The sequence below is a fragment of the Petromyzon marinus genome, chromosome 9, assembly GCF_048934315.1.
Source record: "Petromyzon marinus isolate PM22_M1 ecotype Great Lakes invasive population chromosome 9, UKy_Petmar_22M1.pri1.0, whole genome shotgun sequence".
In the NCBI taxonomy this organism is placed as follows: domain Eukaryota; kingdom Metazoa; phylum Chordata; class Hyperoartia; order Petromyzontiformes; family Petromyzontidae; genus Petromyzon; species Petromyzon marinus.
The window spans coordinates 465,377-492,280 of NC_133675.1; the positions used below are offsets into that span (position 1 = coordinate 465,377).

The 26,904-nt window shown below is 55.9% G+C and overlaps 1 protein-coding gene across 1 annotated transcript; it reads left to right on the forward strand.

Moving 5' to 3' along the window:
• LOC142924130 (uncharacterized) lies at positions 1–26,415 on the forward strand. Its single transcript, XM_076065775.1, has 13 exons — positions 1–503; positions 7,526–7,580; positions 8,702–8,801; positions 10,300–10,457; positions 11,994–12,130; positions 13,373–13,519; positions 14,534–14,672; positions 19,180–19,261; positions 21,069–21,241; positions 22,222–22,282; positions 23,380–23,497; positions 23,905–25,362; positions 25,680–26,415. The coding sequence occupies exons 2-13, from the start codon at positions 7,578–7,580 to the stop codon at positions 26,020–26,022; spliced, it is 2,919 nt and encodes a 972-aa protein (XP_075921890.1). The 5' UTR covers positions 1–503; positions 7,526–7,577; the 3' UTR covers positions 26,023–26,415.
• Positions 26,416–26,904: the final 489 nt, after the last annotated feature.

Consider the following 26,904-nt stretch of genomic DNA (forward strand, 5'->3'; position numbering starts at 1 on the left):
AGAGACTCACCACACAAAGTTCCACAGACTCACCACACACAAAAACCTACACTCACCACACAGATCCACAAACCACACAGAAACCCACAGACTCGCCACACAGAGACTCACCACACTGAGACCCACAAACTCACCACAGAGACCCATAAACTCACCACACAGAGACCCACAGACTCATCACACTGAGTCCCGTGTAGGCACCTTCAGGCTGCGTCGACCTAGAGGAGGCCCAGATAGGGTTCAGATTTTCCCGCCGCCGCCTCCAATCTCCATAACCCGGAAGTAGACGCGGGGGTGGTTGGTGTTGCCCAGGGGAGGAGCTGTCGGTGGGCGTGGTCGCGTTGTAAGACGTCACTCGACGGGGCGTGGCTGCTATAACGTCTCTTCAGAATTTTAGACGGATGTGAAGGAGGCGGCTGCTGCTGGATCTACGGCTGCTTCATTTTCATCATCGACTTTCGAGCAGGTTCTGTCGAAGCCATCCACTCGAAAATCTTTACGAGGTGAGCTGTGTGTGTCCGTGTTGTGGATTCGTGGTGAGTGTGTGGGTCCGTGTTGTGGGTTCGTGGTGAGTGTATGGGTCCGTGTTGTGGGTTCGTGGTGAGTGTGTGGGTCCGTGTTGTGGGTTCGTGGTGAGTGTGTGGGTCCGTGTTGTGGGTTCGTGGTGAGTGTGTGGGTCCGTGTTGTGGTAAGAGTGTGTGGGTCCGTGTTGTGGGTTCGTGGTGAGTGTGTGGATCCATGTTGTGGGTTCGTGGTGAGTGTGTGGGTCCGTGGTGAGTGTGTGGGTCCGTGTTGTGGGTTCGTGGTGAGTGTGTGGGTCCGTGTTGTGGGTTCGTGGTGAATGTATTGGTCTGTGTTGTGGGTTCTTGATGAGTGGGTGGATCCGTGTTGTGGGTTCTGGTGAGTGTGGGTTTGTATTGTGGGTTCGTGGTGAGTGTGTGGGTCCATGTTGTGGGTTCGTGGTGAGTGTATGAGTCCGTGTTGTGGGTTCGTGGTGAGTGTGTGGGCCCATGTTGCAGGTTCGTGTTGAGTGTGTGGGTCCGTGTTGTGGGTTCGTGGTGAGTGTGTGGGTCCGTGTTGTGGGTTCGTGTTGTGGGTTCGTGGGAAGAGTGTGGGTCCGTGTTGTGGGTTCGTGTTGAGTGTGTGGGTCCGTGTTGTGGGTTCGTGGTGAGTGTGTTGGTCTGTGTTGTGGGTTCGTGGTGAGTGTGTGGGTCCGTGTTGTGGGTTCGTGTTGAGTGTGTGGGTCCGTGTTGTGGGTTCGTGGTGAGTGTGTGGGTCCGTGTTGTGGGTTCGTGGTAAGTGTGTGGGTCCGAGTTGTGGGTTCGTGGTGAGCGTGTGGGTCCGTGTTGTGGGTTCGTGGTGAGAGTGTGGGTCCGTGTTGTGGGTTCGTGGTGAGTGTGTGGGTCCGTGTTGTGGGTTCGTGGTGAGTGAGTGGGTCCGTGTTGTGGGTTCGTGGTGAGTGTGTGGGTCCGTGTTGTGGGTTCGTGGTGAGTGTGTGGGTCCGTGTTGTTGGTTCGTGGTGAGTGTGTGGGTCCGTGTTGTGGGTTCGTGGTGAGTGTGTGAGTCCATGTTGTGGGTTCGGGGTGAGTGTGTGGGTCCGTGTTGTGGGTTCGTGGTGAGTGTGTGGGTCCGTGTTGTGGGTTCGTGGTGAGTGTGTGGGTCCGTGTTGTGGGTTCGTGGTAAGAGTGTGTGGGTCCGTGTTGTGGGTTCGTGGTCTAGTGTGTGGGTCCGTGTTGTGGGTTCGTGGTGAGTGTGTGGGTCCGTGTTGTGGGTTCGTGGTGAGTGTGTGGGTCCGTGTTGTGGGTTCGTGGTGAGTGTGTGGGTCCGTGTTGTGGTAAGAGTGTGTGGGTCCGTGTTGTGGGTTCGTGGTAAGTGTGTGGATCCGTGTTGTGGGTTCGTGGTGAGTGTATGGGTCCGTGTTGTGGGTTCGTGGTGAGTGGGTGGGTCCGTGTTGTGGGTTCGTGGTGAGTGTGTGGGTCCGTGTTGTGGGTTCGTGGTGAGTGTGTGCGTCCGTGTTGTGGTAAGAGTGTGTGGGTCCGTGTTGTGGGTTCGTGGTGAGTGTGTGGATCCATGTTGTGGGTTCGTGGTGAGTGTGTGGGTCCGTGGTGAGTGTGTGGGTCCGTGTTGTGGGTTCGTGGTGAGTGTGTGGGTCCGTGTTGTGGGTTCGTGGTGAATGTATTGGTCTGTGTTGTGGGTTCTTGATGAGTGGGTGGATCCGTGTTGTGGGTTCTGGTGAGTGTGGGTTTGTATTGTGGGTTCGTGGTGAGTGTGTGGGTCCATGTTGTGGGTTCGTGGTGAGTGTATGAGTCCGTGTTGTGGGTTCGTGGTGAGTGTGTGGGCCCATGTTGCAGGTTCGTGGTGAGTATGTTGGTCCGTGTTGTGGGTTCGTGGTGTGTGGGTCCGTGTTGTGGGTTCGTGGGAAGAGTGTGGGTCCGTGTTGTGGGTTCGTGTTGAGTGTGTGGGTCCGTGTTGTGGGTTCGTGGTGAGTGTGTGGGTCCGTGTTGTGGGTTCGTGGTGAATGTATTGGTCTGTGTTGTGGGTTCTTGATGAGTGGGTGGATCCGTGTTGTGGGTTCTGGTGAGTGTGGGTTTGTATTGTGGGTTCGTGGTGAGTGTGTGGGTCCATGTTGTGGGTTCGTGGTGAGTGTATGAGTCCGTGTTGTGGGTTCGTGGTGAGTGTGTGGGCCCATGTTGCAGGTTCGTGGTGAGTGTGTGGGTCCGTGTTGTGGGTTCGTGGTGAGTGTGTGGGTCCGTGTTGTGGGTTCGTGGGAAGAGTGTGGGTCCGTGTTGTGGGTTCGTGTTGAGTGTGTGGGTCCGTGTTGTGGGTTCGTGGTGAGTGTGTTGGTCTGTGTTGTGGGTTCGTGGTGAGTGTGTGGGTCCGTGTTGTGGGTTCGTGTTGAGTGTGTGGGTCCGTGTTGTGGGTTCGTGGTGAGTGTGTGGGTCCGTGTTGTGGGTTCGTGGTAAGTGTGTGGGTCCGTGTTGTGGGTTCGTGGTGAGCGTGTTGGTCCGTGTTGTGGGTTCGTGGTGAGAGTGTGGGTCAGTGTTGTGGGTTCGTGGTGAGTGTGTGGGTCCGTGTTGTGGGTTCGTGGTGAGTGTGTGGGTCCGTGTTGTTGGTTCGTGGTGAGTGTGTGGGTCCGTGTTGTGGGTTCGTGGTGAGTGTGTGAGTCCATGTTGTGGGTTCGGGGTGAGTGTGTGGGTCCGTGTTGTGGGTTCGTGGTGAGTGTGTGGGTCCGTGTTGTGGGTTCGTGGTGAGTGTGTGGGTCCGTGTTGTGGGTTCGTGGTAAGAGTGTGTGGGTCCGTGTTGTGGGTTCGTGGTCTAGTGTGTGGGTCCGTGTTGTGGGTTCGTGGTGAGTGTGTGGGTCCGTGTTGTGGGTTCGTGGTGAGTGTGTAGGTCCGTGTTGTGGGTTCGTGGTGAGTGTGTGGGTCCGTGTTGTGGTAAGAGTGTGTGGGTCCGTGTTGTGGGTTCGTGGTGAGTGTGTGGATCCGTGTTGTGGGTTCGTGGTGAGTGTATGGGTCCGTGTTGTGGGTTCGTGGTGAGTGGGTGGGTCCGTGTTGTGGGTTCGTGGTGAGTGTGTGGGTCCGTGTTGTGGGTTCGTGGTGAGTGTGTGCGTCCGTGTTGTGGTAAGAGTGTGTGGGTCCGTGTTGTGGGTTCGTGGTGAGTGTGTGGATCCATGTTGTGGGTTCGTGGTGAGTGTGTGGGTCCGTGGTGAGTGTGTGGGTCCGTGTTGTGGGTTCGTGGTGAGTGTGTGGGTCCGTGTTGTGGGTTCGTGGTGAATGTATTGGTCTGTGTTGTGGGTTCTTGATGAGTGGGTGGATCCGTGTTGTGGGTTCTGGTGAGTGTGGGTTTGTATTGTGGGTTCGTGGTGTGTGGGTCCATGTTGTGGGTTCGTGGTGAGTGTATGAGTCCGTGTTGTGGGTTCGTGGTGAGTGTGTGGGCCCATGTTGCAGGTTCGTGGTGAGTATGTTGGTCCGTGTTGTGGGTTCGTGGTGTGTGGGTCCGTGTTGTGGGTTCGTGGGAAGAGTGTGGGTCCGTGTTGTGGGTTCGTGTTGAGTGTGTGGGTCCGTGTTGTGGGTTCGTGGTGAGTGTGTTGGTCTGTGTTGTGGGTTCGTGGTGAGTGTGTGGGTCCGTGTTGTGGGTTCGTGTTGAGTGTGTGGGTCCGTGTTGGGGGTTCGTGGTGAGTGTGTGGGTCCGTGTTGTGGGTTCGTGGTAAGTGTGTGGGTCCGTGTTGTGGGTTCGTGGTGAGCGTGTGGGTCCATGTTGTGGGTTCGTGGTGAGAGTGTGGGTCCGTGTTGTGGGTTCGTGGTGAGTATGTGGGTCCGTGTTGTGGGTTCGTGGTGTGTGGGTCCGTGTTGTGGGTTCGTGTTGAGTGTGTGGGTCCGTGTTGGGGGTTCGTGGTGAGTGTGTGGGTCCATGTTGTGGGTTCGTGGTGAGTGTGTGGGTCCGTGTTGTGGGTTCGTGGTGAGTGTGTGGGTCCGTGTTGTGGGTTCGTGGTGAGTGTGTGGGTCCGTGTTGTGGGTTCGTGGTGAGTGTGTGGGTCCGTGTTGTGGGTTCGTGGTGAGTGTGTGAGTCCATGTTGTGGGTTCGGGGTGAGTGTGTGGGTCCGTGTTGTGGGTTCGTGGTGAGTGTGTGGGTCCGTGTTGTGGGTTCGTGGTGAGTGTGTGGGTCCGTGTTGTGGGTTCGTGGGAAGAGTGTGGGTCCGTGTTGTGGGTTCGTGTTGAGTGTGTGGGTCCGTGTTGTGGGTTCGTGGTGAGTGTGTTGGTCTGTGTTGTGGGTTCGTGGTGAGTGTGTGGGTCCGTGTTGTGGGTTCGTGTTGAGTGTGTGGGTCCGTGTTGTGGGTTCGTGGTGAGTGTGTGGGTCCGTGTTGTGGGTTCGTGGTAAGTGTGTGGGTCCGTGTTGTGGGTTCGTGGTGAGCGTGTGGGTCCGTGTTGTGGGTTCGTGGTGAGAGTGTGGGTCCGTGTTGTGGGTTCGTGGTGAGTGGGTCCGTGTTGTGGGTTCGTGGTGAGTGTGTGGGTCCGTGTTGTTGGTTCGTGGTGAGTGTGTGGGTCCGTGTTGTGGGTTCGTGGTGAGTGTGTGAGTCCATGTTGTGGGTTCGGGGTGAGTGTGTGGGTCCGTGTTGTGGGTTCGTGGTGAGTGTGTGGGTCCGTGTTGTGGGTTCGTGGTGAGTGTGTGGGTCCGTGTTGTGGGTTCGTGGTAAGAGTGTGTGGGTCCGTGTTGTGGGTTCGTGGTCTAGTGTGTGGGTCCGTGTTGTGGGTTCGTGGTGAGTGTGTGGGTCCGTGTTGTGGGTTCGTGGTGAGTGTGTAGGTCCGTGTTGTGGGTTCGTGGTGAGTGTGTGGGTCCGTGTTGTGGTAAGAGTGTGTGGGTCCGTGTTGTGGGTTCGTGGTGAGTGTGTGGATCCGTGTTGTGGGTTCGTGGTGAGTGTATGGGTCCGTGTTGTGGGTTCGTGGTGAGTGGGTGGGTCCGTGTTGTGGGTTCGTGGTGAGTGTGTGGGTCCGTGTTGTGGGTTCGTGGTGAGTGTGTGCGTCCGTGTTGTGGTAAGAGTGTGTGGGTCCGTGTTGTGGGTTCGTGGTGAGTGTGTGGATCCATGTTGTGGGTTCGTGGTGAGTGTGTGGGTCCGTGGTGAGTGTGTGGGTCCGTGTTGTGGGTTCGTGGTGAGTGTGTGGGTCCGTGTTGTGGGTTCGTGGTGAATGTATTGGTCTGTGTTGTGGGTTCTTGATGAGTGGGTGGATCCGTGTTGTGGGTTCTGGTGAGTGTGGGTTTGTATTGTGGGTTCGTGGTGAGTGTGTGGGTCCATGTTGTGGGTTCGTGGTGAGTGTATGAGTCCGTGTTGTGGGTTCGTGGTGAGTGTGTGGGCCCATGTTGCAGGTTCGTGGTGAGTATGTTGGTCCGTGTTGTGGGTTCGTGGTGTGTGGGTCCGTGTTGTGGGTTCGTGGGAAGAGTGTGGGTCCGTGTTGTGGGTTCGTGTTGAGTGTGTGGGTCCGTGTTGTGGGTTCGTGGTGAGTGTGTTGGTCTGTGTTGTGGGTTCGTGGTGAGTGTGTGGGTCCGTGTTGTGGGTTCGTGTTGAGTGTGTGGGTCCGTGTTGGGGGTTCGTGGTGAGTGTGTGGGTCCGTGTTGTGGGTTCGTGGTAAGTGTGTGGGTCCGTGTTGTGGGTTCGTGGTGAGCGTGTGGGTCCGTGTTGTGGGTTCGTGGTGAGCGTGTGGGTCCATGTTGTGGGTTCGTGGTGAGAGTGTGGGTCCGTGTTGTGGGTTCGTGGTGAGTATGTGGGTCCGTGTTGTGGGTTCGTGGTGAGTGTGTGGGTCCGTGTTGTGGGTTCGTGTTGAGTGTGTGGGTCCGTGTTGGGGGTTCGTGGTGAGTGTGTGGGTCCATGTTGTGGGTTCGTGGTGAGTGTGTGGGTCCGTGTTGTGGGTTCGTGGTGAGTGTGTGGGTCCGTGTTGTGGGTTCGTGGTGAGTGTGTGGGTCCGTGTTGTGGGTTCGTGGTGAGTGTGTGGGTCCGTGTTGTGGGTTCGTGGTGAGTGTGTGAGTCCATGTTGTGGGTTCGGGGTGAGTGTGTGGGTCCGTGTTGTGGGTTCGTGGTGAGTGTGTGGGTCCGTGTTGTGGGTTCGTGCTAAGAGTGTGTGGGTCCGTGTTGTGGGTTCGTGGTCTAGTGTGTGGGTCCGTGTTGTGGGTTCGTGGTGAGTGTGTGGGTCCGTGTTGTGGGTTCGTGGTGAGTGTGTGGGTCCATGTTGTGGGTTCGTGGTGAGTGTGTGGGTCCGTGTTGTGGTAAGAGTGTGTGGGTCCGTGTTGGGGGTTCGTGGTGAGTGTGTGGGTCCGTGTTGTGGGTTCGTGGTAAGTGTGTGGGTCCGTGTTGTGGGTTCGTGGTGAGCGTGTGGGTCCGTGTTGTGGGTTCGTGGTGAGAGTGTGGGTCCGTGTTGTGGGTTCGTGGTGAGTATGTGGGTCCGTGTTGTGGGTTCGTGGTGAGTGTGTGGGTCCGTGTTGTGGGTTCGTGGTGAGTGTGTGGGTCCGTGTTCTGGGTTCGTGGTGAGTGTGTGGGTCCATGTTGTGGGTTCGTGGTGAGTGTGTGGGTCCGTGTTGTGGGTTCGTGGTGAGTGTGTGGGTCCGTGTTGTGGGTTCGTGGTGAGTGTGTGGGTCCGTGTTGTGGGTTCGTGGTGAGTGTGTGGGTCCGTGTTGTGGGTTCGTGGTGAGTGTGTGGGTCCGTGTTGTGGGTTCGTGGTGAGTGTGTGAGTCCATGTTGTGGGTTCGGGGTGAGTGTGTGGGTCCGTGTTGTGGGTTCGTGGTGAGTGTGTGGGTCCGTGTTGTGGGTTCGTGGTGAGTGTGTGGGTCCGTGTTGTGGGTTCTTGGTGAATGGGGTTTGTATTGTGGGTTATTGGTGAGGGTGTGAGTCCTTAGTGAGGATGCGGGTTCGTGGTGAGGATGTGAGTTTGTGATGAATGTGTGAGTCCGTGTTGACGATGTGAGTCCACTTGTGATCGCGGTGACCTCGCCCTCCACTGACTCTCTCCTCCGTCCCCCCCCTCCACTCTCCACGCAGAGACACCGAGATATTTACGGAGTACAACAACGCTACTCTCAGAATTAGCGCCATGGTATGCGTGACCCCTTTTGCTCGACATATGAACCACACCAGGACTTACAAAACACCACCCACACTGATGAACACCCTCACTTACAAACACCACACCAACACCCTCACTGACGAACACCACACCGACGAACACCCTCACTGACGAACATCCTCACTTACGAACACCACCCACACCTATGAACACCCACACTTACGAACACCACCCACACTTACAAAGATCCACACTTGCGAACACTACCCACCTACGAACACCCACACTTACGAACACCACCCACACTTACAAAGATCCACACTTACGAACACTACCCACCTACCAACACCCACAATTACGAACACCACCCACACTTATGAACACCCACACTTACAAACACCCACACCTTTGAACACAGTTTTGTTACAGCCTCAAGGGGACCGTTGTCTTTGTGTGTGTGTGTTGACGAGTCTACTGCACCTTTGTCTATGTGTGTGTGTATGTGTGTAGCGATAGTGTAGCGGTTAGCGCGCTGCGCTATGAACCTGGCGACCCGGGTTCGATTCCCGCTCACGGCCAACACCAGTGACGATTATCTGAACCGGTCCCGGGCCTCCCCTAGGTCGACTCAGCCTCAAATGAGTACCTGGTGCGGTGTGTAAACATCGCCACTAGGGAGAAAAAGGCGGTCGGGCGTGGTGCTGGCCACCCACCCCCTCGTGTACCGTTCCGGCCTTCATAGGTGCTCGCTAACAGCACTTGCCCCCTACAGTCTGTTAAGGCTATATGGGGGATCTTTATTTTTTATTTATGTGTATGTGGGGAGCGGTAGTGTAGCAGTTTGCGCACTGCCACGAACCTGGCAACCCGGGTTCGATTCCCGCTTATGGCCAACACCACTGACGATTATTTGAACCGGTCCTGGGCCTCCCGTAGGTCGACTCAGCCTCAAATGAGTACCTGGTGTGGTGTGTAGACATCGCCACTGTGGAGACAAAGGCGGCCGGGCATGGTGCTGCCCACCTACCCCCTCGTGTGCCATGCTGGGCTTCATAGGGGCTCGCTATAAGCACTTTCCCCAACAGTCTGTTACAAGCTATACGGGGGATCTTTGTCTTTGTACGTGTGTGTGTGTTTATGTGTGTGTGTAGACAAGTCGAGCTGGACCGAGTGGGAGGCAGCCTCCGTCTATCACCACGTGGAGCGCGTTCACCTCCGGCACCGGATTAATCCGCAGCAAATCACCCAAAGGTTAGAGAGAGAGAGAGATGAGCAGGAAAATCATCAAAGTCTAAGAATGATAGCAGCTCAAATAGCAGCAGCTCAACCAAGTGGCCTGATATCATCAAATCATCATCATTGTCATCGCCTGGAAATGCACAGCAGCAGCGAAAAAACACTTTGATAAAAGCGTGACGATGGTGATTCCTCAAAATGTGAAGGGGAACAAATCCACGCAGTGACCACCACGGAGACCCACAGAGACACACATAGAGACCCACAGACACCCAGCCACCCACAGAGACACCCATAGAGACCCTTAGACCCACAGAGACACCTATAGACACATAGAGACTCACAGATATACCCATAGACACATAGAGACACCCATAGAGACCCATAGACACACAGAGATACCCAAAGAGACTCCAAAGACACATAGAGACACCCATAGAGACCCATAAACACACAGATACACCCCACAAAGAACCATAGATCCACAGAGACACCCATAGACACCCACAGAGACCCATACCTTAGCACGGTTAGCTACGTGCAGTGCGAACGAAGTTCATCATCCGTACACGCACCCTGTACCGCTCCGTGGGTCTCTGAGTATCGGTCTCTGTGGGTCTATATGGTTCTATATGAGTATAGGTCTTTGTGGGTCTCTGGTTCTATATGAGTGGCAGTCTCTGTGGGTCTCTATGGTTCTATATGAGTATGGGTCTCTGTGGGTCTATGAGTGTCTCTGTGCGTCTCTGTGGGGCTCTATGGTTCTATATAAGTATGGATCTCTGTGGGTCTCTGGTTCTATATGAATATGGGTCTCAGTGGGTCTCTGAGGGTCTCTGCGTCTCTGTGGAGCTCTATGGGTATCCTTGGGTCTCTATGGTTCTATATGAGTATGGTTCTGTGTGGGTCTCTGTGGGTCTCCATGGTTCTATATGAATATGGGTCTCTGTGGGTCTCTGGTTCTATATGAGTATGGGTCTATGAGGGTCTCTGTGCATCTCTGTGGGGCTCTATGGGTCTCCTTGGGTCTCTATGGTTCTATATGAGTATGGTTCTTTGTGGGTCTCTGAGGATCTCTGTGGTTCTCTAGGAGTCTCTATAAGTCTGTATCAACGTGCACTTAGAGCAAATTGCTCCCACATGGTGATGACGACGATGGTGACGATGATGATGATGGTGATGATGACGACGACGATGACGTTGATGACGATGTTGACGATGATGATGATGACGACGATGACGACGATGATGATGACGATGATGACGACGATGACAACGATGATGATGACGATGATGATAATGAAGATGACGACGATGATGATGACGATGATGACGACGATGATGACAATGATAATGATGACGACGACGATGATGACAATGATGATAATGATGATGACGATGATGACGACGATTAGGATGATGATACCAGTCACTTCGGTGGGGGGCTTAACCCGGTGTGTGCGTAAATAAAATTAGTTTATAGTTTAAGTTGTTATTGTTGTCACGTGTGCAGCGATCCTGAGTCTCTTCAAGCCTCACTTGACTGAGCGCCAGAAGCTGGAGCTGGCCACCATGCAGGAAGTTTGGTTCTTCACTCTGGACGGGGAAGGAAGCTCACGAGGGGGAGTGAAGAACGGAGAATTTGACGACGACGACAACAACTACATCCTTGTGAGACTCACAGACACACACAAAGACACAGACACAACAACAACAACCGCCATTCGCCACTAAGTGGCGGTGACGTCACCACAACGCTTGTGCCAGGCCAGGTGCACCTTGAGGCCACGTGAAGTGTTGAACGCCCGCTGCCAGGAGGTCACGGGGTAGACCCAGGTTCCACGGGACGACTGTCTGAGATGACTGGCTGATGCACCACCTGTGCCCCCTACTGTGCCATCCTGCTGTGCTTTAGCCACCCGGCGCTCCGCTCATTGTTGTGACCGTCGCTCCTCCGCCCTCCGTTGTTGTTGGAGGGCGGCTGCCTCCAACTTCCCAGTAGCGTCCTTCACGAGCCTCCTCCACAGAGGCTGATCTTGACACCGCATCCTCCTGTACCACATCACTCCATCTCTTCTCTAGCCCGTGCTGCGCCCGTTTAGCCCCCTTGATCCGGCCGAATAAAATCTGTTTCGGCATGCGTTGGCTGGGCATGCGGGCTACATGACCCATCCAACGCAGCCTTGCCTGCCGGAGGAGCTCACCGATGGGACCTTGCCCAGATCTTTCAATGATTTGTGAGCTCCTCACACAATCCAGCCTGGTTAAACCCATGATGGATCGTAGGCAGGCTAGCCTAAATGTTTCTAACCGGCGAAGATGTTCCATTTGGGGGGTCCACGTTTCGCAAGTGTAGAGAAGGGAGGGAATGACCGTGGCCGAGAAGACCTGAAGCTTAGTGCGGAGCGACAGACCAGGTAGCTTCCACACAGCGTTACACAACCGATGAAAATATATTGCCGCCCGACTGATTCTGAGTGAGACCTCTGCTGTTAAACTGTAGCCGGTCATAAGCACACTGCCCAGGTATGGGAAACTCTCCACTCTCTCCACAATTGCCCCATCACCGATTGGGAGTTGTGGGGGTGGAGTATCCGATGGTACAAAATACCCAGGCAGGTGCTTAGTTTTGGTGGGGCTGATGGTAAGGCCCCATCTCTTAGTGGCACACTCCAGTCTCAGCAGCAGCGTCTCCAACTCCTCCTCTGAATGAGCAGCTATTACCAAATCATCGGCATACATAACGTGGTTGAGCAATAGGGAGCCATCCGTTGACCGCACCCGGGCATCGATCAGCCTCCCATTATATCTGTACCAAATGGAGATTCCCCCGGTACAGCTATTGAAGGCTTCACGAACTATGTGGTCAAAATAGATGTTAAATAATGTGGGAGCCAGAGGACATCCCTGTCACACCCCAAGGTGTACAGGGAATGGCTCTGACTCCCGGCCACGTAGTTTTACCCGGGCCTGTTCACTATCATGAAGGCCCACACAGAGACACTGATACCCATAAAGTACCACAGATTAGCACGGTTGGCTACGTACAGTGCGAAAGAAGTTCAACATACACACATACAGAGGCACCCAGACACATAGAGACGCACAGAGACACCCACAGACACCCACAGTGACCCACAGATTAGCACTGTTGGCTACATGTGACCTCCTCGTGACCCCCACCCTGACCTCCCGTGACCCCTGCAGGTCCAGAACGAGCACTTCTACTACCGCTTCCAGCTGGACAGGAAGATTGGGCAGGGTGGGCAGAGCGTGGTGGTGAGGTGTCTGGACCACAAGACTCGGACGATGGTGGCTCTCAAGATCCTCGCCTCGCCCTCCACGTGAGTGGGCCCTGGCGCAGCAGTGCAGTCAACAACAACAATAACACCACCAATAACAAGAACAATAAACAAACACACACTATGGGACTGCTGCTGGCTGTGAACCACAACAACAAACAATGACTGAACATCCTTTACTTGAATCTCCATCGCTCAACCACCACCTCCTCACCACCACCTCCACAGCGACACTCCCACCCCACCACCACCTCCCCACCACCCTCACCACCACCGCCACCACTGGTTGTGTGTTGGAGACGAACCCCACCACAACACTGTCAATTGACTTTGACACTTTCCAACACAACAACCGGTTAAGTGCTGAGCAAGTAACGAGCTGGCCAAGCGTTTTGTGTTTAGGTGACAAACCACGTCAACCAATTGGGCGTGTGTCAGTGTGGCGGATTTAATGACACAACATTTATATTTACGTCATATAACCCAAACTCACCTCTATTGTGGATAATATTGATAGCGACAGACCAACTATGCATTACCCATTACTACTACTCAGTGTTACACACACAGACCCACTACTACTAATCAGTGTTACACACATAGACCCACTACTACTACTCAGTGTTACACACACAGACACATTACTACTACTCACTGTTACACACACAGACCCACTACTACTACTCAGTGTTACACACACAGACCCACTACTACTACTCAGTGTTACACACAGACCCATTACTACTACTCAGTGTTACACACACAGACCCACTACTACTCAGTGTTACACACACAGAGCCACTACTACTACTCAGTGTTACACACATAGACCCACTACTACTACACAGTGTTACACACACAGATCCAATACGACTTCTACTCAGTGTTACACACACAGACCCACTACTACTATTCAGTGTTACACACACAGACCCACTACTACTACACAGTGTTACACACACAGATCCAATACGACTTCTACTCAGTGTTACACACACAGACCCACTACTACTACTCTGTGTTACACACACAGACCCACTACTACTACTCAGTGTTCCACACACAGACCCACTATTACTACTCAGTGTTCCACACACAGACCCACTACTACTACTCAGTGTTCCACACACAGACCCACTGTATATTAAAGTCTAAACTCTCTGTCTCTGTCTGTCTCTCTCTGTCTGTCTCTGTCTTGATCTCTGTTTCTTTATGTCTCTTTCTCTCTATCTGTCTCTCTTTCTTTCTCTCTCTCGTTCTGTGAACTTGCTCACTCGCTCGCAGCTCCAGGGAAGAAAAGCACCAGAGAACGGAGCTGCTAATGTCCATGGAGCTCCAGAGCGACCGTAGCAACATGGACTACAACGTAGTCAGGGTCCTGGAGACTTTCTACTTTCGAGGCCACAAATGCCTTGTCATGGAGCTGTTGAAGTACGCACACCACCAGCACCACTACCACCACTCACTCACTCATTAACTCACCACCAACATTCACTCACCCACTCACTCGTTCACTCACTCACCCACCACCCACTCACTCACCACCACCACCGACTAACTCACCATCACCACCACCACCACCACTCACCCACCACCACTCACCCACTCACTCACTCACCACCACCACTTACCCACTCACTCACTCACCACCACACCACTCACCCACTCACCCTCCACCACCCACCCACCATCACCACCACACCACCCACTCAACCACCCACCATCACCAGCACAACCCCTCACCCAACCACCCACCATAACCACCCACCCACCACCCATCCACCATCACCCACCAGCACCCACCACCACCAAACACCACCACCAAACACCACCACCACCAAACACCACCACCACAACACCACCACCCATACAGACCCATAGAGACACCCATACCCATACATTAGTACGGTTGGCTATGTATGGTGCAAAAGAAGTTCTGCATACATTCACACACAGAGACCCACAGACCCCCAGACCCACAGAGACCCATAGAGACCCACAGAGACACCCACACAGACACCCATAGAGACCCACACATTAGCATGCTTGGCTACGTACGGTGTGAATGAATTTCAACATACGCACACAAAGATCAAAGATCCCCCATATAGCCTTAACAGACTGTAGTGGCAAGTGCTGTTAGCGAGCACCTTTAAAGGCCGGCACGGCACACGAGGGGGTGGGTGGCCAACACCACGCGCGGCCGCCTTTGTCTCCCCAGTGGCGATGTTTACACATCGCACCAGGTACTCATTTGAGGCTGAGTCGACCTAGGGTAGACCCAGGACCGGTTCAGATAATCGTCACTGGGTGTTGGCCATGAGCGGGAACCGAGCCCAGTTCGCCAGGTTCGCAGCGCAGCACGCTAACCGCTGATGTCACTGACGTCGTCGCTGACGTCGTCGCTGACGTGACTGACATGGTCGCTGTCTCTCCGCGTGGCAGGGCGAAACTCCATTGCGTGCTCAGACAGATGACGCTGTGGCAAAGTCACGAGGATGCGGTGAAGTCGTACACTAGGGCCATCCTCCACTTCCTGGCCCACACCAAGTCCCGGGGCATCGTACACGGTGACATCAAGCCCGTGAGTGGAGTGCATGCTGTGTAATGGTGTCTGTGTGTGTGGGTGTCTGTGTGTGTGGGTGTATATGTGTGTGGGTGTCTGTGTGTGAGTGTGTGGGTGTCTGTGTGTGGGTGTGTCTGTGTGTGTGGGTGAGTACACGGCAAAACAACCCGCTAACTCCTCGCAGTGCCGGATGGGCAACTCTGTCGTGGACAGTGCTGTGGGGGGAGGGCCAATTCCGATTGGCTACTCCCCTCATGGCGTCTGTGACCACCACAGTGGCTAAACGGGGGGCTCTGGATGGGTGCGAGGGGCTGGTAACCCCTCCACCTTCAAAATTTTACCACTAAACCACGACTGAAATATGTAACTAATAAGCTTGTGCCGGAGGCCCCGGGGGGACAGGCATTTATGACGTCTCCTGGCCAAACTCCAATTGGCGGAGCCAGGAGATTGAATCTCTACACTCGGGGCTCCTCCAGAAACAACGAAAAGCCACTTCGTGTGGCCACGTGGAATGTTCGAACGCTCACTGCGGAGGAGAGGCTGCCACTCCTCTGTCGGGAGCTGGACCGGTACCGCCTGGATCTCTGTGGCATTCAGGAGGTCCGGTGGACCGGTTCTGGCTCCTGCCACCATGAGGGGTGGACAGTCCTCTACTCGGGGCAACAGACTGCCAAACAACAGGATGTGGCTCTTCTTTTGAACAAAAGAATGAAGGGGGCGTGGGAGCGTGGCGGTGAGGTGTGGGAAGCTGTAAGCCCCAGGCTACTTTGGGCTCGCCTTCCCATCAACCGGAGGAGAGGAGTGGTGTTCGTGGTTATTTATGCCCCCTCCGAAGACGAACATCCGTGGAGGGATGCAGCAAAGCCGATGAGTCAGATGCCTTCTATGACCTCGTGCCACAGGTGCTGGCTAAAGTGGCCCCTCAGGATAGAGTCATCTTGTTGGGTGACTTCAATACCCGAGTTGGTCATGATGCTGGCACCTGGTCTGGAGTGATTGGAGGGCATGGGCCAGATCAGCTCAATAACAACGGTAGGAGGCTGCTAGATTTTTGTGCAGCCCATGGGCTTGTAATTACAAACACGCTGTTCCGGCATCGGCGCATCCACACAACATCATGGATGCATGCCGGGTCCAAGCAAGAACATCTGCTGGACTACATAGTGACGGACCAGCGGATGCGAGCCCATGTCCTTGACACCAGGACCTACCGTGGAGCTGATCTGCCCTCTGACCATCGACTAGTCATCTGTGAGATGCACCTGCCATTCTTCCACTCCGGTGGTGGGTGTACACCCAGGACCCCATTCCAACCTAAAGTGGCCTGGTCTCAGTTATCTGATGAAAGTTGCAAGTGAGAATTTCATCATTGCTTGCGGCTGGGGTTGGCATTGTCCCCCACTCCTCCTGATGTCGAGGGTAAATGGGCGAGGTTTAGGACTGTGACTCATGCAGCTGCAATGGCTGCTTTGGGTACGTGGTCCAGACCTCCCCAGAGACCCTGGCTGACAGAGGAGGTGTTGAGGTTGGTTGAGAAAAAGCGACAGGCCCACTGTCATCGGATACAGAATCCCATGTCAGAGAATGAGGAGGCTTACCACAGCCTTCGCTCGGAGGTTCGGAGAGCCGTGAGGCGCTGCAATGATGGGTGGTGGTCGCAGGTTGCTGAGGAGATGGAGTCTGCCTCAGTGGCCCGCGATCACAAATCTCTATTTAACTCCATCAAAAAAGTAACCTGCAGCGCCACACCTATTACCATCATTAGGGGAAAAAACGGTGATCCAATCTCTGACCCCCAGGAACAGGTTTGCAGATTTGCTGAGCATTTCTGTGAGGTCCTGGGGGAGGGGAAATCCATCAGCCAGGAAAACATCGTGGCACGAAGTGGGAATGATCCTGCTGAGGCTGTAGTGCCTCAAATATTGGAAGAAGTCACCCCCTGTGAGTGGCTGGCTGAGGTGCCATCTGTTGAGGAAGTACTGAAGGTGATCCTGAGTCTGAGACCAGGAAAGGCACCGGGTAGAGATGATCTCCCAAGCGAAATGCTGAGGGAGGGTGGCGTTTGTGCACAGACTGCCCTATATGACATCATAACAACAGTCTGGACCACTGGATGGGTTCTGCAGGATTGGCAGAAGAGGGACCGCAAAAACTGTAACAACTACAGGAGCATCTCACTCCTCAGTGTGCCGGGAAAGGTCCTGGCAAGGATTATTCAACATCGCCTTGCCAGGCACGCTGAGGAGAGGCTTGCGGAGCCCCAATGTGGTTTCAGGAAAGGGCGGTCCTGCACAGATGCCATATTTTCTGTCCGTCTGCTACAGCAGAGGTGTAGGGAATTCCAACAAGACCTACATCTCTGCTTTATTGACCTTGTTCTTCGTGCTTTTGGAGTCCCTGACCCTCTGCTCACGATCATTAAGGACCTTCATGATGGTGAGCCGGCCCGGGTAAAACTACGTGGCCGGGCGTCAGAGCCATTACCTGTACACCTTGGGGTGCGACAGGGATGTCCTCTGGCTCCCACATTATTTAACATCAATTTTGACTACGTAGTTCGTTAAGCCTTCAATAGCTGTACCGGGGGAATCTCCATTTGGTACAGATATAATGAGGGGCTGATCGATGCCCGGGTGCGGTCAAGGGATGGCTCCCTATTGCTCAACCACATTATGTATGCCGATGATTTGGTATTAGCTGCTCATTCAGAGGAGGAGTTGGAGACGCTGCTGCTGAGACTGGAGCGTGCCACTAAGAGATGGGGCCTTACCATCAGCCCCACCAAAACTAAGCACCTGCCTGGGTATTTTGTACCATTGGACACTCCACCCCCACAACTCTCAATCGGTGATTGGGCAGTTGTGGAGAGAGTGGAGAGTTTCCCATACCTGGGCAGTGTGCTTATGACCGGCTCCAGTTTAACAGCAGAGGTCTCACTCCGAATCAGTCGAGTGGCAATATCTTTTCATCGGTTGCGTAACGCTGTGTGGAAGCTACCTGGTCTGTCGCTCCGCACTAAGCTTCAGGTCTTCTCGGCCACGGTTATTCCCTCCCTTCTCTATGCTTGCGAAACGTGGACCCCCCTAATGGAACATCTTTGCGGGTTAGAAACATATAGGCTAGCCTGCCTACGATCCATCCTGGGTTTAACCTGCTGGATTGTGTGAGGAGCTCACAAATCTTTGAAAGATCTGGGCACGGTTCCATCGGTGAGCTCCTCCGGCAGGCAAGGCTGCGTTGGCTGGGTCATGTAGCCTGCATGCCCAGCCACCGCATGCCGAAACAGCTTTTGTTCGGCCGGATCGAGGGAGCTAAATGGGCACGGCACGGGCTAGAGAAGAGATGGAGTGATGTGGCACAGAAGGACGTGGAGCTAAGTGGACTTGCCGATGACTGGTACCAGTGGTGTCAAGATCGGCCTCTGTGGAGGAGGCTCGTGAAGGACGCTGCTGGGCAGTTGGAGGCAGTTGCCCTCCAACAACAACGGAGGATGGAGGGGCGACGCTCACAACAACGAGCTGAGCACCGGGTGGCTAAAGCACAGAAGGTTGGCACAGTAAGGGGCACAGGTGGTGCATCAGCCAGTCATCTGAGTCAGTCGACCCGTGGCACTTGGGTCTGCCCCGTGACCTCCTGCCAGCGGGCGTTCGACACTTCACGTAGCCTCAAGGTGCACATGGCCTGGCACAAGCGTCGTGGTGACGTCACCGCCACTTAGTGGCGAATGGCGGTTGTTGTACACGCTGGGGCGCTGGTGCTCGCTCTGCAGATGTAGATGCCACTGATTATTCATGTTCTGCAGATGTAGATGTCACTGGTGTTCTTCATGTTCTGCAGATGTAGATACCACTGGTTCTTCACGTTCTGCAAATGTAGATGCCACTATGTCTTAACGTCCTGTAGATGTAGATGGCACTGGTATTTCACGTCCTGTAGATGTAGATGCCACTGGTTTTTACGTTCTGCAGATGCAGATGTCACTCGTTCTTCACGTTCTGCAGATGTAGATGCCACTCGTTCTTCATGTTCTGCAGATGTAGATGTAGATGCAAATAGTTCCTCATGTTCTGCGGATGTAGATGCCACTGGTTCTTCACGTTCTGCAGATGTAGATGCCACTGGCTCTTCACGTTCTGCAGATGTAGATACCACTGGTTCTTCACGTTCTGTAGATGTAGATGCCACTGGTTCCTCACGTTCTGTAAATATAGATGCCACTGTTCCGTCACGTTATGTAGATGAAGATGTCACTGGTTCTTCATGCTCTGTAGATCCCACTGGTTCTTCCCGTTCTGTAGGTGCCACAGGTTGTTCATGTTCTGTTGATGTAGATGCCACAGGTTCTTCACGTTCTGCAGATGTAGATGTCACTGGTTTTTTTGCACATATCTCTGAAACTTCGTAAGTTGAACGTCTGTGAGCGGAGGCAGTCCCCCTGCACAGACGCTCGGTCGTAAACGACGCTCACCGCCTTGACCATGCTGGGTGTGAATTCCCTCCCTGCGGCTCACTCCCCGTCCAGAGCAACGTTCTGTTGGCGAACATCGCGGATGGCATCGTCAGGGTCAGGAACTTCGCCTCAAGCTTCTTTGTGGATGGCAAAAGTGAGTGGAGACACCCACACACACCCACCTATCCACCCACTGACACCCCCACACACCCATCTACCCACCCATCCACCGACCTACACATCCATTCGCCATCAACCCATCCATTCCCCCACCCATCAAGCCACCCACCGACCCCCCCATCAATCCACCCACCCATCCACCCACCCACTGACCCATCCACCCACCCACCCATCCATCCACCCACCCATCCACCCACCCATCCACCCACCTACCCATTCATCCACCCAGCCACTGACCCATCCACCCACCCACTCACCCACCCATCCATATATCCATCCATGCACCTACCCACCCACCCAGCCATCCACCCATCCATCTACCCACCCAGCCATCCAGCCACCCACTCACCCACCACCCATCCACCCACCCACTAGCCCATCCACCCACCCACTCACCCACCCACCCACCCGCTCACCCACCCACCCACACATCCATTCACCCATCCACCCATCCACCCATCAACCCATCAACCCATCAACCCATCAACCCATCAACCCACCGACCCATCCACCCACCCACCCACCCACTCTCCCACCCACCCACCCATCCATCTATCCATCCATCTATCCATCCATGCACCCACCCACACAGCCATTCACCCACCCATCCACCCACCCAGTCATCCAGACACCCACCCACCCAGCCATCCAGCCACCAACTCACCTGCCCACTCACCGAGCGATCCACGCACCCACCCAGAGAGCCATCCACCCACTCACCCACCCACCCACTGATTCAGCTACCCAGCCACCCACTCACCCACCCACCCACTCACCCACCCGCCCACTCACCCACCCACCCACTCACCCACCCACCCACCCACTCACCCACCCACCCATCCATCTATCCATACATCCACCCACCCAGCCATCCACCCACCCACCCAGCCATCCATCTACCCACCCATCCACCCCTCCACCCAGCCATCTAGCCACCCACTCACCCAACCACCCACCCGGCCATCCACCCACCCACTCAGCCATCCAGCGACCTACTCACCCATCCAGCCAGCCAGCCATCCACCCACTCACCCACCCACCCTCTCACCCAGCCAGCCAGCCAGCCATCCACCCAATTACCCACCCACCCACTCACCCACCCGCCCATCCACCCACCCATCCACCCACCCACCCACCGTCCCCCCCCATCCAGCGACCCACCCACACACCCATCCACCCATACACCCATCCACCCATACACCCACTCAACCACCCATCCATCTATATACCCACCCACCCAGCCATTTACCCACCCAGCCATCAAGCCACCCACCCACCCATCCACCCACCCAGCCGGATATCCACCCACTCACCCACCCACTCACCCACCCACTCACCCACCCACTCACCCACCCAGCCATCCACCCACCCGCCCAGCCACTGACCCACCCACCCATCCATCTATGCACCCACCCACCCACCGACCCATCCAGCCACCGACCCATCCAGCCACCTACCCACTCACCCACTGACCTGCCCATCCAGTCACCCACCCATGAATCCACCCACCCACCCACTCACCCACCTGCCCACCCACTCACCCATCCATCTATCCATCCACCCACCCAGCCATCCACCCACTCACCCATCCACCCAGCCAGCCATCTACCCACTCACCCGCCCAACCATCCACCCCCCACCCACCCAGCCACCGCCCCAGCCACCAAACCCAGCCACCCAACCCAGCCACCCAACCCAGCCACCCAACCCACCCACCCACCTACACACACGTACCTAGTCTACAATCTTCATCATCATCGCTGCTGTTGTCGTCTGCACAGCCTCGCACGTGGGAGGAACCCTCGCCTACGTGGCCCCCGAGGTGCTTCTCGGCTACCCGGCGACCTGCGCTGTGGACACATGGTCGCTGGGCTGCACCGTCGCCAAGCTGGCCACCGACAGGGAACTCTTCCTCTCGTTCAGCCGCGACGACCACCTGGCATGCTGCATCGAGGTGACTGGGGAGCCTCCCTGGGGGGCCTCGAGCAACAACCTGGCCCACAGCCAGCCAGTCACCCAGCCAGTCACTCAGTCACCCAACCCTGTCAGCCAGTCACCCAACCAGCCACCCAACCACCCACCCACTCACCTACCCACCCACCTACCTACGCATCCTCTCACTCACCTACACATTTACCCACCCACCCATCTACCTACTTACCTGCCCACTCACCCACCTACTTACCCAGCCACCCACCTACCTACACACCCACGTAACCACCCACTCACCCACCTACCCACCTACCCACCCACTCACTCATCCACCTACCCACCCACTCGCCCACCCCCTCACCCACCCACCTACCCCCTCACCCACCCACCTACTCACTGACTCACCCATCTACCCACCCAGTAACCCACCCACCTACACACCCACCGACCTATCCACCCATCCACTCACCCACTCACCCATCCACTCACCCATTCACCCACTCACCCACCCACTTACCCACCAACCTACCCACCCATTCACCCACTCACCTACCTACCCACTCACCCACCCACCTACCTATCCACTAACCCACCCACTCACCCTCCCCCCACCCACCTACTCACCCATGATGCTAGATGCGCTGAGCAACGACGATAATGTCACGTTCAGGTCTTTCGTCGTACAGCCAATGAAAAACAGCCACGTAGCTCAGTGGGGCCTTCCCTGGTGAAATATTCAGTTTTAGTGTGGGCCTCTGAGTCTCAATGGTTTTATATGAGTCTCTGGACCTCTATGGGTCTATGTATGGGTCTCTGTCGGTCCGTATGGGTCTCTCTATGGGTCTCTGTGGATCCATATGGGTCTCTGTGAGTCCCTATGGTTTTATATAAGTCTCTGGATCTCTATGGGTCTCTGTATGGGTCCCCGTGTGTAACACGCGTGTAACATTCGTGTAACATGCGTGTGTCCCTCTGTGTGTCTGTCTTGAAATGGTTGCGCAGATCCTGGGCATGCCTCCAAAAGAAATGGTGGAGAAAGCTCGCAAAAGAGCGGCATACTTTGGTGAGTTGAAGGGTGGTGTGATGGTGGTGTGGTGGTGGTGAAGTGCTGGTGAGGTAGTGGTGAGGTGGTGGTGGTGAGGTGGTGGTGGTGTAACGCTAGCGGTGTGGTGGTGAGGTGGTGATGATGTGGTGGTGGTGGTGAGGTGGTGAGGTGGTGGTGGTGAGGTGGTGGTGGTGGTGTAGAGGTGGTAGTGGAGGTGGTGTGGTGGTGAGGTGGTGGTGAGGTGGTGGTGTGGTGGTTGTGTGGCAGTGGATAGTGGTGAGGTGGTGGTGTGGTGGTGGTGAGGTGTAGTGGTGGTGAGGTGTTAGTGGTGGCGATAGTGGTGGTGTGGTGGTGGCAGTGTGGTGGTATGGTGGTAGTGGTGGTGTGGTGGTGTAGAGGTGGCAATAATGGTGGTGAAGTAGTGGTCATGTGGTGGTGGTATAGGGCTAGCGGTGTGGTGGTGAGGTGGTGATGGTGTGGTGGTGGTGGTGGTGGTGAGGTGGTGGTGGTATGGTGGTGTAGATGGGGTAGTGGAGGTGGTGTGGTGGTGTTGGTGAGGTGGTGGTATGGCAATGGATAGTGGTGGTGTGGTGGTGGTGGTGAGGTGGTGTTGTAGGGGTAGCGGTGTGGTGGTGAGGTGGTGGTGGTGTGGTGGTGAGGTGGTGGTGTGGTTGTGGTGTGGTAGTGGTGAGGTAGTGGTGGTGAGGCGTTGGTGGTGGCGATGGTAGTGGTGTGGTGGTGTTCTAGGGGTAGCGGTGTGGTGGTATGGTGGTAGTGGTGGTGTGGTCAGGTGGTGGTGGTGTGGTGGTGAGGTGGTGGTCGTGCTTTGGTGGTGGCGTAGAGGTGGTAGTGGAGGTGGTGTGGTGGTGAGGTGGTGGTGAGGTGGTAGTGTTGTAGGGGTAGCGGTGTGGTGGTGAGTGGGTGGGTAGGTGGGTGGGTGGTTGGTGACACTGTGCATGCCTCTCTCTGTGTCTCTCTTTCCATCTCTCTGTCTCTATCTGTGTATGTGTCTCTCTCTCTGTCTCTCTTCCTCTTTCTTTGTCTCTCTGTGTATCTCTCTGTCTCTATCTCCCTCTCTGTGTGTATGTATATCTCTCTCTGTCTCTGTCCTACAGACGAGGCCGGACAGCCTCACTGCCCGGCCAGGAAACGACTCCCGGCAAGTGTCCCCCTGCATTTGGTGCTGCGGAGATGTGGAGCTCAGCTTGTGGCCTTCATTAGCAGCTGCCTGCAGTAAGAACACAGACACATACCGCCCGTGTAGCCTCAAGCCGACTGTAGGGGCAAGTGCTGTTAGTAGTAGCGAGTAGCAGCACCGCCTATGAAGGCCTCCGGCACTGTGGCACACACAGAGGAGGTGGGTGGCTAGCACCACCACGTCCGGCCACCTTTGTCTCCCCAGTGGCGATGTTTACACTAGGTACTCATTTGAGGCTGAGTCGACCTAGGGGAGGCCTAGGACCAGTTCAGATAATATAATTGCTGTCACTGGTGTTGGCCGTGTGCAGGAATCTAACTCGGGTTTCTGCCGGGTTCATAACACCACCGCTGTCCATTACACACACACACGTACACACACACGTACAGATGGGAACGTCAAATCCTCACCTCCCCTGTCTCCATCCCCCCCGCCCCCCCAGGTGGGATCCAGAACTCCGCATGACACCGGAGCAGGCGCTGAGTCACGGCTGGCTCCAGAACGAGACCACCACCATCGAGGCCACCCCCACCACCATCGAGGCCACCCCCACCACCATCGAGTCCACCCCCACCACCATCGAGGCCACTCCCACCACCATCGAGGCCACCCCAACCACCATGGAGGCCACCCCAACCACCATGGAGGCCACCCCCACTACCATTGAGGCCACCCCCACTACCATGGAGGCCACCCCCACTACCATGGAGGCCACCCCCACCACCATGGAGGCCACCCCCACCACCATGGAGGCCACCCCAACCACCATGGAGGCCACCCCCACCACCATTGAGGCCACCCCCACTACCATTGAGGCCACCCCCACTACCATGGAGGCCACCCCCACCACCATGGAGGCCACCCCCACCACCATGGAGGCCACCCCAACCACCATGGAGGCCACCCCCACCACCATGGAGGCCACCCCCACCACCATTGAGGCCACCCCAACCACCATTGAGGCCACCCCAACCACCATGGAGGCCACCCCCACCACCATGGAGGCCACCCCAACCACCATGGAGGCCACCCCCACCACCATGGAGGCCACCCCCACCACCATGGAGGCCACCCCCACCACCATCGAGGCCACCACCATCGAGGCCACCTCCACCACCATGGAGGCCACCCCCACCACCATGAAGGCCACCCCCACCACCATGGAGGCCACCCCCACCACCATCGAGGCCACCCCCACCACCATCGAGGCCACCCCCACCACCATCGAGGCCGCCACCACCACCATCGAGGCCGCCACCACCACCATCGAGGCCACCACCACCATCGAGGCCACCCCCACCACCATCGAGGCCACCCCCACCACCATCGAGGCCACCCCCACCACCATCGAGGTCACCCCCACCACCATCGAGGCCACCCCCACCACCATCGAGGCCACCCCCACCACCATCGAGGCCACCCCCACCACCATCGAGGCCACCCCCACCACCATCGAGGCCACCCCCACCACCATCGAGGCCACCCCCACCACCATCGAGGCCACCCCCACCACCATCGAGGCCACCCCCACCACCATCGAGGCCACCCCCACCACCATCGAGGCCACCCCCATCACCATCGAGGCCACCCCCACCACCATCGAGGCCACCCCCACCACCGTCGAGGCCACCCCCACCACCGTCGAGGCCACCCCCACCACCGTCGAGGCCACCCCCACCACCGTCGAGGCCACCCCCACCACCGTCGAGGCCACCCCCACCACCAGCGAGGCCACCCCCATCACCAGCGAGGCCACCTCCATCACCAGCGAGGCCACAACCGCCACCAGCGAGGCCACAACCGCCACCAGCGAGGCCACCCCCACCACCAGCGAGGCCACCCCCACCACCATCGAGGCCACCACCATCACCAGCGAGGCCTTTGGAGCTGCGGATCTACGGTGAGACTCCCTCTGTATGCTCAGTGCAGGGTCTCTGAGTATGGGTCGTTGTGAGTCTGTATGGGTCTCTATGAGTATGGGTCTCGATGCATCTATATGAATTTAGTATTTGGGCTGCCGCTATGAATCCCCATATGACGATGATGATGATGACATCAGCCACTTGGTTGAGCTGCTTTCATTTGTGATGGCCAGGTCCACTTCTGGCCAGGTCCACTTCTGGCCGTGGAGACCAATCGCGACCTCTGGCTGTAGTACCAGCATGACGATGATTATGATGATGCGCTGCTGTGGTGCTGCTGCCTCTCTCTCCACAGAGCTGAGTCGGAGAAAAAGCCCCCATCATCATCCTTGTCATCATCGCTGGATGAGGATGAGACAGAGGAGGTGGAGGAGGAGAACGAGGATCAGACGGAGGAGGAGGATGAGACAGAGGAAGAGGAGAAGATGGAAGTGGAGGAGAAGACAGAAGAGGAGGAGCAGATGGAAGTGGATGAGAAGACAGAAGAGGATGAGCAGATGGAAGAGGAGGAGGAGGTGCAACAGCAGCAGGAGAAGAAGAAGAAAAAGAAGCAAAGGGGTCTGGCCCATATGGGCAGGGCACTCTCCTCGATCTTCCGCCGCCTGCTGCTGTGTGGTGGGCAGCCCACGGCAGAGTAGCGGGGGGGTGGTGGTGGAGTCGGTGCCAACCACCACCACCACGAGCAGCAGCACCGCACCACCAACCCACCCACACACAGTCACCCCACACACACCCAGCCACCCACACTCACTCACCCCACACACACACACCCACTCACCACACTCACTATCGTGGAGACCAGTTGTGGAAGACGACTGAAGAGCGGCCGCCAGACATGGACTGGACACAGCCACTCACTGCACTCACCACACGCTCACCCCACCACACACTCACCAGTAGCTTACCCAGGGCCCCCCTTATCTCAGGCTACAACCCTAACACGTGGTGTGTGTTAAAATAGCATTGTACGTGTGTAGTTTTGTATATTATTGTAAATATGATTGTTATAATTATATATGAAGTCACCAGTATGTGAAAAACGTTGCAGACGATTTTTTTCGTGAGGTTTGGTGCCTTCGATCGTCAGTGCCGTGTGGGGGTCTGGGTTCATAATGTCCAGGTAGGGTGGGGTTATAATGGCCAGGTAAGGTGGGTTTTAATGATCAGGAAGGGTGGGGTTATAATGGCCAGGTAGGGTGGGGTCATAATGCCCAGCCAGGGTGGGTTCATAATAGCCAGGTAGAGTGGGGTTATAATGGCCAGGTAAGGTGGGTTATAATGGTCAGGAAGGGTGGGTTCATAATGCCCAGCTAGGGTGGGCATAATGGCGGTTGGGCGCCTTCCCCACGTAAAATGGCGGTTGTGCGGCTTCCCCACAGAAGATGGTGGTTGGGGAAAAGCCCTACCTAAGATGGCGGTTGGCCATCTTCCCAACGTAAATGGCGGTTGGGCACCTTCCCCACGCACAATGGCGGTTTGCCGTCTTCCTTACCTAAGAGGGCGTTTGTGCGCCTTTCCTA